Source organism: Dipodomys ordii, unplaced genomic scaffold (assembly GCF_000151885.1).
Source record: "Dipodomys ordii isolate 6190 unplaced genomic scaffold, Dord_2.0 Scaffold4, whole genome shotgun sequence".
In the NCBI taxonomy this organism is placed as follows: Eukaryota; Metazoa; Chordata; class Mammalia; order Rodentia; family Heteromyidae; genus Dipodomys; species Dipodomys ordii.
This window is the reverse complement of record NW_012267220.1, coordinates 4,196,827-4,210,526: the sequence shown is the minus strand read 5'-3', so window position 1 is coordinate 4,210,526 and position 13,700 is coordinate 4,196,827. Positions and strand designations below refer to the sequence as shown.

At 32.2% G+C, this 13,700-nt stretch overlaps 1 protein-coding gene across 9 annotated transcripts in view; it reads left to right on the top strand.

Annotated features, from left to right (window-relative positions):
• Spock3 (sparc/osteonectin, cwcv and kazal-like domains proteoglycan (testican) 3) overlaps positions 1 to 13,700 on the top strand; it is a 244,174-nt gene that overhangs the window by 182,233 nt on the left and 48,241 nt on the right. For all 9 annotated transcript variants that reach the window (XM_013024678.1, XM_013024685.1, XM_013024672.1 and 6 more), the window contains one exon: positions 5,043 to 5,157. In XM_013024678.1, the coding sequence (XP_012880132.1) occupies positions 5,043 to 5,157 (115 nt within the window). The remainder of the gene's footprint in view (positions 1 to 5,042; positions 5,158 to 13,700) is intronic.

The window sequence follows — 13,700 nt, the reverse complement described above, 5'->3', positions numbered from 1 at the left end:
TGTGATGTTAGAACAATTTTCAAAATTATGCTTTTAGATTTTTTTTGGCGTGGTAACGAAGTTCCATTCATCAGTTCTCTATGATTATATTGCTTCCTGCATAAAAAGACTTTTCTGCTTTCTCCTAGAAGTTTTAATATTTTAACTTAAGTCCTGTTATATGTGAATTCTTTCCTTTTTTAAACATTTTTAATTAATTATATTTATTAATTTTGTTTATATGGTTCTTATGAATCGAACCCACATACATGCTAGTTCTACCACCAAGCCACATTCCCAGCTCAAGGCCTGTTGTATGTGATTTCTGAGTTTCTTAAAGGTAGTAGGTGAAATTTGGCTGAAATAAATAATAGCTTGACAGTTGTGGCTTTACTTGTGGCACTTTCTCCCATTCAGTAGGTTTGGTACTTTTGTTAAAAATGAAGTGCCTTAAAAATGCTGATTATTTCTCTTTATTTATGTTCCAATGAACTATTTGTCTTTCCTTAGGCTTGTACTTCCACCTAACTTGTTATATGTTTACATTAACATTCAATTGTAGAGGCTCTTGCCTTTTCAATATTATTTTAGGTGTTACTGTTTGCAATTAAGTATGAATTTATAATCAGTTTACCATTTCCACCAAAAAAACAAAAACAAAAATGCCATCACCCACTGCTAGTATTATGACTTAGATTTTGTTGAATTTATAGGTGAGATGGAAGAATTCAGATATCTTAGCAACACAGAATTTTCAAATGCACATATGTTATATGTCTCTTCGTTTAGTTGATTTCATTTAAAATGATATTTAGAAGTCCCTATTATTAAATGTATTGTTGAGCAAATGTTATAGTGTTATGTTAATTTTAATTTTACTTTTAATGATTTGTTGCTATTATGGTGAGGGTTACATTTCTACATCCACTGTATACACCGCCACTTTGCTAAATTCCTTCATTATTTCTAGTAGCATTTTATAGCTCTCTCAGAATTGCCCATGTACAGAGTCATCCTCTCTGAATATGGACAGATTTATCTCATTTCATCCTTTTGGAATATTTTTATGCTTTTACTTATTTTCCATGTTAGGGCTTCCAGTGTGCAATGTACCTTCTTGCCTTTAGTCTCAATTTAGAAGGAAACCCGTTAGAATTTTTACCATTAAGTACAAAGTTACCTATAGATATTTGTATCTGAAAAAAAATCAGTCATTTCACAGAATGTAAGCATAATCCATTTTTTGGAGGACAATGTAGGATAGGGCCACATCTGTGCCTATCTCTCTGTTGCTGTGTATTAAAAAATAGCAGAATGTGTATCATTCACTCAGATATTCACATTAACACTTATTTCTCAGATAATATAATCTTTCCATTTTAAATGAAAAGAACACAAATTTTATAAATTGGCACTATTGACCTTTGTGTCCAAATAGTTTTTTTGTTTTTGCTCTGTGTGTGTGTGTGTGTGTGTGTGTGTGTGTGAGAGAGAGAGAGAGAGAGAGAGAGAGAGATGGGGTGTTGCTGTCTTCTGCTTTTCAGGCATATACTTAGTAGATAACAGCAGCAATCCCTCCACCACTTCCCTAGCAGTAACAAGAATATCTCCAGATGTACTAGAGGGAAGGAGATAGATCATTCCCAGCTGAGATCTGCTGGCCTGAACCTTCTTCCATGGGTATGCTGATGACATCAACTTGAGAAAAGATGTGAATAGCTTTCCCCCGTGTTTACTCATTCTTACAGTTAAGGTCTCTGTACATTGCAGATTTCTCAGACAGTAAGACCATATTTTCTTCTCTTTGATCCTGTTGTTGAACAAGTGATCATAAAATATATGTCTGTGACGTGTTAAAAATCTTCTTCAGCCTTGCTTTTCACAGTAAATCATAACTTAAGCATCTTAATCAGGAATGCATTAATCATGTCTTTCTGTACATCATTTGCATTTTTGGCAATTATCGACTAATGAGCATACCCTTTATGTGATATTTTAATTCACTTACACCTTGATAAATATTTCAGCTTTGTGATAATTAAGTAAATTGAACAGTATTAATTAGAAATGCAATCAAATGATATAGCTAAAAAATTTCCAGACATTTTCATGTTTTTTAAAAAAAATATAATTTAAGTAGAATTCTTCATAAAGATTTCTTTCCTCCAAAGCAATCCATACCTAAATAAAACTTAGTGGATTATTTTGATTGCAGAGGTCTAAATTCATATGATTTTATACATAGTGTAGGTTTGCTAGACTTTGATTTTGTTTGTCTTTACAGAAAAGCAGAGAGAAAAACGCATCTGATAGAATCATATATAATGTATCTCATTGCAAAACTATAGCTATAAAAAATCTTGAAGATAGCATCAAATTTGAGTGGTAAATATGCTGCAGAAATATTGCTAAGAAGTGAAATATTATGAAAAGACCTAAAACTTCATATATGTATATATATAATGCATCCTTATTATTTTCCTAGTATCTAACAATAAAAAAGTCATAGCTTTTATCCAGAAAATACATGTTTATAATAGGAAATAATTATTTTGTATTTTTGTTAGTTCATTTATTAGTCCATTTATTATGTGAAAAAATTCAATGCTGAAATACAAATGGGTATGACAGAGAACATCTTTGAAGAGAGCCACAGTAATTTCAAATGTAAAATCAATTGTTAGCTATAGTTAATATTGACTTATGGGTTAAAATTGCTCTTTATAAGTCACAGACAGACCAGATTTTTTCCAACAAAGTAAATACCTCTTGTTTCCATTTCCTGAAGTTCATTTCAATGAATTTTTTATGGGGGGGGTCCGGTTATGGGGCCTGAACTCTGGGCCTGGGCACTGTCCCTCAGCTCTTCAGCTCAAGGATAGCGCTCTACCACTTGAGCCACAGTGCCACTTCCGGCTTTTTTCTTTTTTGCTTATATGGTGCTGAGGAATCGAACCCAGGGCCTCAGGCATGCAAGGCAAGTGCTCTACCACTGAGCCACCTTCCAAGCCCCAATGAATATTATTTTATATGATCAGATGCATGTAGATATTGTGCCTCTGTGTTCCTCTCCTAAGGATATTCTCCTTTGGTCTCACTGTTTTAGAATGCCTAGATATGACCAGTTTCAAGGTAGGGAAATCAACTTAAGGGACATTACAATAAAAATATTAAAAGTTGCAACGTTTTATATAATTCCTCTGGCTTTCAATAAACACTCATATGCTTAACTTTTGGTTTCACTTTTTGACTTGATATTGGTAATTTTTAATTGCATTTAACGTTTATTATGGTTTACGAGACAAAAATCAGTTTCGGTTATCAAAACGTGGAATTACCTTTGAAATGAATGTCTAAAAGTGCCAATATAATACCGAATGCACATTCAAAGTACATAATAATTTTAATCATTTATTGAGGACAATTTAAGCATCTTCCTCCTCCATTAAAAAGTTATTTGACAAGGCAAACGAAAATGCTGTAGAGATGTGAATAATCTGATTAGCCATTGGGTGTATTCAGTGTTTCTTGATATCAGTTGAAGTGAAATTAAATTAGTCACTGGTGCATTCATCAGTTGGAGCCAGAAAGTCTACCCTATTTAGTTTTTAAATGATTTATCCTGACTAAATTATGACAGTAGCCACTAAAGAAATCATATTACTTCAGAATTAGCAAGATCTATTTCTTTTAGAGTAGGAAGATAATCACTGCTGATTAAAATATAGTATAGGATGAACATTTTTAAAATCATGTCAAAACTACAGTTGTACAAGATCATCTTAAGAAAGAAATAAAGACACTCAGTTTTTTGCAAAAAAATATTTGCAAGGAAAATCAGTCAAGTAAAACTAAACTAAATAATAAATAATAATTCATATTTCATAATACCATTGATAGTTTTAATTCCAACTCATTTTTATGAATATTTATTATTTTGTTCATGGTAACTAGTATGCTGAGAAAAATTACCTGGTTGACTCTTACACTTTTCTGGAAATGAGATGCAAACATTGAGAAGCTATCCCAAATATGCCACATTTAGAAAATAGCATCACAAGATCTAAATTAAGGAATCAATCTTTTTGTTCTCTACCATTCCTTTCTCTTTTCCATAGCACATGCAATATAGTCATAAAGGTAATATTGTCACTCCCTCCATCATTGCTATGTTGGCTACTTTTAAGCACTGAAGTGAATCATGATTTTTTTCTTAAAATAAGTAAAATAATCTTTAGGTTTGTGGAAACAGTTTTGTGATATAATATCATATCATGCCTGAACAGCTGTTCCAAGGTGAGGCCTAGAAAGAAGTAAGTTCAAAAACATTTGCACATGAAGAAGAAAACACAATGTATGTTCTTTATGTATGTATGTGTAAAAGGAAATTATGTATGTTTAGTGTATCATAAGTATGAAGTCAGTTAAGGGTTATATATTTTATATAAGTACATAAATTTACTCTTAGCATATTTTGGCTTTGGGTATATTTTGGTGTATTTACAGGAATTACAAGTAAATGTAGAAGCATTTCATAAAGATGTCAATTCATACATATGTATTTGGCAATCATTAGTCTAATATGTGCTAGATCATTGAGTGATGTTTAAGTCCTTAGCTAAACACTAAAGGACAAATTCTCTGGGATCAAAACTTAGATTTCAGTAAGAGAGATAAGATATACTCAAATAACTAGTAAGCAATGTTTTAAATGGAGCTCAAGAGGTCTACCGCCAAACTCTGATAACTCTTTTTCGATTTCATACGAGCATATGGTTCACACAGCTGAGCTGACAAAAAGCATGGGCCACTTTTGAGACTACTGGATTCCTCAGTGATACCTCACCAAAATTGCACCCAAAGTTACCATCTTCCTGTTTTAACCATGGAACAATCAATAATACATTGGTGTACAAATTTTTACCCTTAACATTGGAGATACACTTTCTGCTAGAATTCCAAGTTCCATGCATGGCAGCTTATTTTTGTTTGTCTATATTCCTTGACTTTCTACTGATATAACTCAATGTACTTGAATTAATATATTTTCCCTTTTTATACAGTGCAAACTAGAATACCAGGCATGTGTCTTAGGAAAACAGATTTCTGTGAAATGTGAAGGACGGTGCCCATGTCCCTCAGATAAGTCCACCAGTTCAAGCAGAAATGTTAAGAGAGGTAAGTAGCGGAAACTCATTCATACTTGTCTACTTCTCCAGACTCTTAAATTGTTTTACAACAAAATGTATTCTTATACATATACTGCAGTAATGATATTGTGAGAACTCTTCTCCTTTTAACTTTAGTTACCATAGCAAATAATTTTTTTGCCATCTTAGGAAATTCCCAAACAAAATAGAAGCCTACAGAAAACTGTTCTTTACTGTTTACTTAACTTATGCAATACATCAATGATCATTGTGCCTTGTGTATGTTTTTAATCTCTTGTTTCATTTGATCAAGGAAATAGCTAGTCAAAGAATACATTGATCGGATCTGATATTATTACTGGTTTTTGGTATGAGGTGTTTTTGTTGAGGTTGCTGTTGTTGCTGTTGTGTTTTGGGCTGGTCCTGGAGCTTGATTTAGGGGCTGATTCTATCCCTGAGCTTTGGGCTCAAAGCTAGTGGTCTACCAGTTGAGGCTGGCTTTTTGGTAGCTATGGAAATTAGAGTCTCAAAGAGTTGGCTTTCCAGGCTGGCTTCTAACCTCAGGCCTCAGATCCAGCTTCCTGAGTAGCTAGGATTACAGATAGGAGCAACCTGCACCCAGCTGTTAATGTTTTAAATGAAAAGATATCATGTAAAGTTTGTGTGTGAAATTTTTTGGGATAATTTTTTAAAGTCCACACTATTTTATTTTATAATAGAGTAAGTATAACATGCTATGTATTACAGGGCATATTATTACCTTTTTTTAGATTACCTACTCTAGTCTATCTACATGATATTATTTTCATATCTTATATATATTTTGTTTATAAGCTTTGAAATTCTCATAGTTGCTAATTTTCTGGTTGCTCATCCTACAAACTTCTAGAGAATATATGCTACTTTTAGCTAAAAGTTATTTTACATAACACTTTCACTAACATTTGTCATATACTTTATAATTATCTGACCCCTTAATTAAAGGTAGAGAATCGATTTTTGCCTTTTTCCCCTGAAAAATGTGACTAATGGATACAAATTCTGTAGTTTCTATGAAAATTACTTAATATAAACTAAACATTGTGAACATGCTGTGCTATATAGCTTTTTGCAGTTGTGACCATGTATAGGTGATAATGTATTTGTACAGAGGAAGAGTTTTTAAAGGCTCATAGCTTAAGAAATCACCCATTGTTCATGTCAACTTACTGTTTGGGGCCTGTTGATGGCACATGATGGAAGCTGCTGGACTCACAGAGACCAGGAAGAAAACACAGGAAGCAACAGGACCCCAATATTTTCTTTGAGGGTATGATTCCAGAGATCAAACTTTCTTCCTCCAGATTATACTTCCTAAAGCTTCTATCACCTCCCTAACATGCCAGAAAATAGAGACCCGTCCTTCTAACTATGAGGGGAATATTCAAGATCCAAGCAAAGGATTTTGTTGCTGGTCTGCGCTCTAATGAATATGTTCTTACAAACACAATTTCCAAACATTGTGTCCCTTATGTTTGATTTTACTCAGTTAGGTCATACTTAGTGTAAACGTCAAGATAAAGTAGTGCTATAGATTGTCTATGATAAAGCAGGTAGCCAGTTTTGTTGTTCAAATGTAAATTAATTGATTGGAAAATGCATGGTCAATTTGTGTATGATATTAGGGTGTGTGCAGAATGATACTGAAGGTGGAAAAGTGTTGATTTGTTGACCGGTAGGTAGCCTGATTCTTTAAGCTTCAACTCTGCAGCCTCATATTAGCTTAGAATCAGCTTCAGTGCTCAGTTAATTCCATAGTCCTCTCTGCTCTCTCCCAATCTGCTTTCTCCAATTTAGCCAAAATAAGAATATTCGACACCACTTTAACTATGTCCATCATTCCTCAAATAAGAACTGCAGCTTCATATCAGCTGGCATTCTTGATAGTCGTGCTTACCTGAAACCCACTCCCAAATGAATACATTTTCTCAACTGAATTGGAGATACAATTCAATGCATTTAACTGTGAAAGGCACTTCAGGCATAATATAAATCCTTCTGAATTCAATATCTATGTCTCATTCTTTTCTCTGGAGGCTCTTAAGGACATTTGAGAAGTAGGCATAAGTGTATAAATCTAATACATCATAGCCCTTCAACAAGATTTGTCTTCAATAAGTATTTCCTGCTTTTAGACTTACTTTTGAATGAAGAGATAGGTTCGATGTGTGAATTCATCTTAATCTTGAACAGACTGTGAAAGGAATTCAATCCGCATCAAATATGGAAGATAACACAACTGAGAAAAGCACCCCTTGTGAATAAACAATAATTATGTTTTACATTGCTTATGTTTTCTATAGAGTATTTATATTAAATATGCCAAGAAGGCAACTTAAGGTCCAATCACCAGGGGATAAAGATCTGTTATGTCCAATTGTGCATACAAAGAGAATCAGGAATTTTAACTAATCTTATTCTAACAGATTGTCAGAGCAAAGTAAGTACAGGATTTTGTTAGCTTCTCTGGAAAAGCTGTACAGAAAAATATTGAATGTCATTTCTGCACAGTGCCAAAGGCCGAGAGACATGGGAAATGTAAAAGTGAATTCAATACCATTTTTAATCTTTTAACTGGCATTTACAGTGGAAGCATGTCTTAGGTAGACAATGCAGTCTGGGGAATTATATTTCATATCATCTCTGTTATAGAAGGAACATAGTAGAATGACTGTCACTGAAATAGTTCTTAAATACTTCTGGCTTCCTCCTCTTGAAGGCAAATTGATACTATTTTATGTTTTCATTTTATTAATGAATCTTTTCAGTCTACTTGAACTACATTAAAATGAGTGAAAATGTTTTCCTTATAGAATAGGAGAAATTAAAGTTCTTTTTGATGATTTTAATGTATTTTATAATTGGGTAAATTAATGCAATTGGGTATCTTAGGTTTAGATTCTGACTTTAGACTCAAATAGGTAGACATACTCTACTTCAATAAGTAAGTTTTAATTTGTATACTCTTTCGTTCAGCTTCCTTTCATTTATCCAAGTGTTTATGATCACCAAATAGTATCATTCAATCAAAGGGAAATATGGAAGCTAAATCTACTTTAGTCAAATAATTTTAACATCTCATCTGATTTTTAAAATTCCTCATATTTTTATATTGCAAGAAAATATAAAAATTGTTGTGTTAAACATGGACCGTAAATAGATCATTTTCCAGTGATTTTTACACAAACATACAAAATGCAACACGATATCTTAGAAAGGACTTACGTAAAACTTTAGGAAGTATTTTTTGTAGTTGATAAGTTAAAATCCAAAAGTACTGCCCTAGACTTAAGTTATATTACAGCTATATAATTTGGGATGTGCATAACTCGGATTGTTTAACTCAAACAAGAACCATGTTTGCAATTTACATTTCAAAAAATCAACAGCAATGATTCATTAGCAAAGTAATTCTGTTACCTATGCATATCAAACATTGGTAATTTATTTGATGTCAGGTTCCGTTTAGGAGATTATGTTAATTGACATCATTGTTCATTGATAGAATTACCCAATCAAGATAAATTGAAATGCTTCCAGATAAATGAGGAGCCAAAAACATAGTTTTATAAAGTCTTCAGTTGTCATGGTATTTTCTGAACTGGAAACACTCAAAAGAAGAAAGTAGAGTAAGTCAAAGCTAACTTCAAAAAATATATAATTCAAATTTGAAGAATACATTTTCAGAAAAAATAACATTTTTAGTCTTCTCCAGTCTCTCTTTGCTGGCATTGTTTGTGATAAGAAGTCTGCTGTTACTGTTATTCCTTTTTCTTGTAGGCAGGACCTCCCACCCAGCTTTCTTTAAATTTTTTGATTTTCTAGAATTTGACAAAGTATTTGTATAGATTTTTGTTTTGTTTTATTTTGCGATTTTATTCTCTGGGTATCTTAAATTTATGATAATGAGTCTGTCATTAGTTTTGTAAAGTCCTTAACCATTATTTCCTCAAATATTTTTGTTCTCTATTTATTGCTTTGTTTTTCTTGTTTTTTTCTGTGCATTTTAATTTGAGATGTTTCTGTGGACCTGTTTTAAAATGCTCTAAATTTTTTACACTAATGGCATTATTAAAGCCTTTCTTTCTTTCAACTAGCATATGAATTTCTATTGCTTTTCTTTGTTTTATCCTTTAAATTTCTACTGATATTGTGCTTTCTCTTTTGTGTAAAATCATTTGACATGTTAATCAAAGTTATTTTAAAGTCTATAATTTTCAGCATACTTGACATATGTACAAATGGTTCTAATGGTGACCTGAGCTATGGTCACATGGCTATATCTTTTTGTTGGGAGATAAGGAGGTTGTATAGGATAGTTAGTACAAATATATTCTAAATAAGCCTCTGGTGTAATTTACAGGATATTTGCTATTCCAACTACGACTGGATTATGTCCTCTATCTACCGTAAATATATCCATCAGGGGCTTCATATTCCTACTATTGTATCAACTTCATCCTCCCCTGCTTTTGAGGTTTCTCTTTGTGCTACTTAACTGGGAAAGTTTATCTTGCCTCTTTTTTCTGTTTTTATCTGACAGGATGCAGGCAGGGATATGTGGAAATGGGACATTTTCTAGTTTCCAAATTCTGTCTTGATCTTTCAATGGACAGCACAGAAGAGTGTCTTTCTAAGAATCTTTGTTTTTTTTTTTCTCCAGACAGAGTGATCTTTAAAATTTACTTTCTTAAAATTTTCTTACTTTGTTCTCTAAGTGGTATTTTATGCCAATTATAACTTGTATTTATTTGTTGGTGATAGGTGGTCAGGTTTTGCACTGGTTTTTCACTTTCTTCAGATTTGTTATTATTTTATTTTGTAGAAGGACCTGCACGACTTAATTTCTTTACATCTTGGAACTGAAACCAGAAGCCCCCATAAACACTTTTAAACTACATATTATCCAAAAATATTAAATGTATCAGTAGTTACTACTGTTGGACTTACAAGAATATGACAACGCTGAACACTTTTCTCTTGAATAAGAAGGTGCCTCTCTGGTTCAATAGTAAAAAAAAATAAAAAAGAAAGATAAATATGTCAGTATATTAGTTCTCATAGCAAGAACAGAGATTCAATTATGTGAATATTAGAGGTTTATTTAGATGATTTTGTATTTTTCACTTTAAGACTCATAGCTCTATAATTTGAGACGTGTTTAACTCTGATGGGTTTAACTCAAGCAGCAAACTATGTCAGCAATTAACCTTCCATAAACTCAACAACAGTGTCCATTTAACTGTTCCTACTGACCTTGTAAGATCCAGAGAAAGATCCCTCCCAGGCATTTGTAAGTGTTTCCTTAGTTGAGCCAAATCAAGAACTCGACTCCATTGGTGGAGGAGCAGTGTTGTGATTTTCTGAATAACTAATGAAAAGAAACAACTCACAATTCTGTCCTCTCACTAAAATTATCACTTGATTTCCTCAGCTTATAATTCTAAAACTTTCATTTAAAAAGATTAGCTCAATCATCCAAACTATACATTTCTTTCAAGCTATTAATGGATAAACTAATCTTGTCAGGACTTCACACATAGTAAGGATGATACAAGAGATATTTTGTATATATTAGATAGATTCTGACTCCAAATTGTATGGGAAATTATACTTAGGATACAGTTTTTGTTTTGCTTTAATTTTGTGTGATTAAAGTCATAAAACTCTATTGCTATAGTTTGACCCTTTCAGCAACATTGTCTGATTTTCTGATTTATAAGGAGAAGAAAAGATGAATAGTTTTATAAGCTAGAGTACTGTTTCCCAGAGGAGCTCAAGTTTTCTGAGATTCATTTTGTGAATATTATGGGAAATATCCCTGAGTGTATCTGAATGTAAGTTTTCAGAAAACAACTGTCTAAACCCAGGTTATATTGGATGATATTTTAGTAAAAGATTTAATTCAGCTGTCTATTCAGAAACAAGAAACAATAGCAACAAAAATGAAAACCAAGAGTTACATGAATTTTCAGTTAGCTGATATTAATTTCTTAAAGCTTTAATTAAAAAGTAAATATTTTATTTCTTCAACAATGGTGTTTGAACAATATTACTTATTTCTTTATATGACTAATTAACTTTTCCATATAAATGCAACATAGATTTATTATAAAATTTAAATTAGGATTTCCTGAAATATTGGTAGATATTTTGACTGTAAAAGAATATTATTGATTTAGTCTATAGCCTTTTTCAGTTTCAGTTTGACCTTTCATTGATAACATGTATAGTTCTTAAGTTTGTTCATAGGACCATTTAAAACATTACAGTAGTTTTATGACAATTTACTTGCCAATTATGAATAAGTTATCCAAAATATAATCATTTTACTTTTACTTGCCTTTGTATTAACATATAGTAATCATTTGCCTAATCTTAAAAATCATTATGCATTTACCTTTAATTAGTGTCTTAAGCTTATTTTGTGTAGTTCATTAATCAATAATCACTTAACTGTTAGCTAAATGGCTTTTCCATACTTACCACCTGTGCTTTGTAATGCACTGTACTGATAGCCCATTCATCTCACAATGCGCCTAGTTATTAAATAACAAACATGATTCCCCACTAATAATTATAGTAGGTATATAATATCATTCAGACTTCCTTTGCAATTTTGGAAGAGTATTCCTTTATATTCTATTGGTTGAAAACATTACCTTCTTTCTTCACCTGTATCAAATTCTCACCTCTGTCTCTTTTTTTTTGGACATTTCCCTTTGGGAATTAAAGACAAGAAAGACTTTTTCAGCAACTTATCTAAGAAATTGTTGTCATTAGTTTTAACAAGGCTTTCATGTAGAAAGTCAGAAGAGAAGGTAATTTGAAGTAGAATTGTAAGCTATGTTATTCCACAGGCATTTGTAAAAAAAATGAAAAACATAAACCAAAAAACACTCCATCTCAGATTCTGCAAACCGTGCATTGAAATTGGTAGCTCCATCAAGTCTTCTTTATTATTCTTCAAAGGAGTTATAATTTTTGTGAAGAGAGTAAAGTTCCAGCTTTGCCATTGTTATGACAGACTGACCTATTACATTGCTTAGGTGCATTTTGAACTCCTGAGTTCAAGTGGTCCTCCTGCCTCAGTTTCCAGAGCAGATAGAAGTACTCTTATACTGTGCCTCGTCCATTCGCTCACAATTGTTCCACAGTCATGGTCCATTTATTGACAACGGTGTTTTATTGTTATATTTATTATAAAGTTAAGAATTATATATAATCAACATTTTGTTTTATCATGTTAATCTTGAGCTATTATCAGTGTAGAAACTATATGGACCTGCAATATAGAGATAATGTTGTAATATTGGATAGGTCATATTTTTAGGATTATATTCTTCTATTATATTCTATTTCAATTTGCATAAAAATTCTGAACTGTCCCTCTAGTTGGATTGTAAGTCAATATAAGCTGGGTGTGATGGTGTGCACAGGCAATACCAAAAATCAGGAGGCTAGATTTTGAGGATAATGAGCTTGAGTCCAACTGAGGCTACCAAAATTGTCAGTGATACTACAATTGAAGCCATTTATAAGCATAAAAAATCATGTGGTGATGGTAAATGACTATGAAAAGCTTGTAAAAGAAATATAAATGCAAAGAACTAGCTCAATTATCACTTTCTCTTGCTTGACCTGCTAGGAAAAGAGAAAATCTACATAATTGAATCTTCAAGGTGCTTCGAGTAATACTTAAGTATTTTACAGACTTCAAAGTGTTTACTCAAGAAAACTTAGATTAAAAATCTAAGTTATGATTTCAACAGTCATAGCTAATAATAACTTTAAGGAGAAATTTTAAACAATTAAATTTGAGAGTACTTTGCATTGTAAGACAAACAATATCCAAACTAAGTTATTGTCAAATTGCTTAGTTCTCTTTACTCTTTTAATATTATGCCACATGTATACTGCTGAATTCATACAAATGTTTAAACATGTATGCTATTGTAATAAAATAGCCCTCATAAATACAAAAAAAACATGGTAAAAATATAATTTTATTAAACAAAGAACCTTTTGCAAAAATACCCTTAGTCAAGTTGACTAAGGTGTTAAATGTAAAAGCCAGGTAGGGGATGGGGGGAGAAAAGCAAAAACTGCCTAGGAATTACTTAAAGAGGTTAACAGTGAACCACAGATGCAAAAACAAATTATTATTGGATGACCAAACAAAGGGAAGTCTCAGAGCAGACAAGTGTGGATAAACCTTACTGCTGCCACACAAACCCTCATCTCTCTGCAGAATAGCTGAAATTTCCATCGAAATAGGATTGCAATAAAAGGACTACTCAGGAAAGGAAACCATCTACACCTCTCAATACCTGTGGTATGTTAGAATTCAGGATTCTGATTTCTACTAGAATGTGCAATGTTTGGTAGCCTCAGGCTACAGAGAGGCATAACTTAAAACACATAGGAAAGTAATGGGATCCCACACCACAATGGGAAGTTTATTTAACTTTTTTAATCTTAAACTTATTGCTCAAGGCAGTCTACACACAGTATTTAAACATCTACTGAACT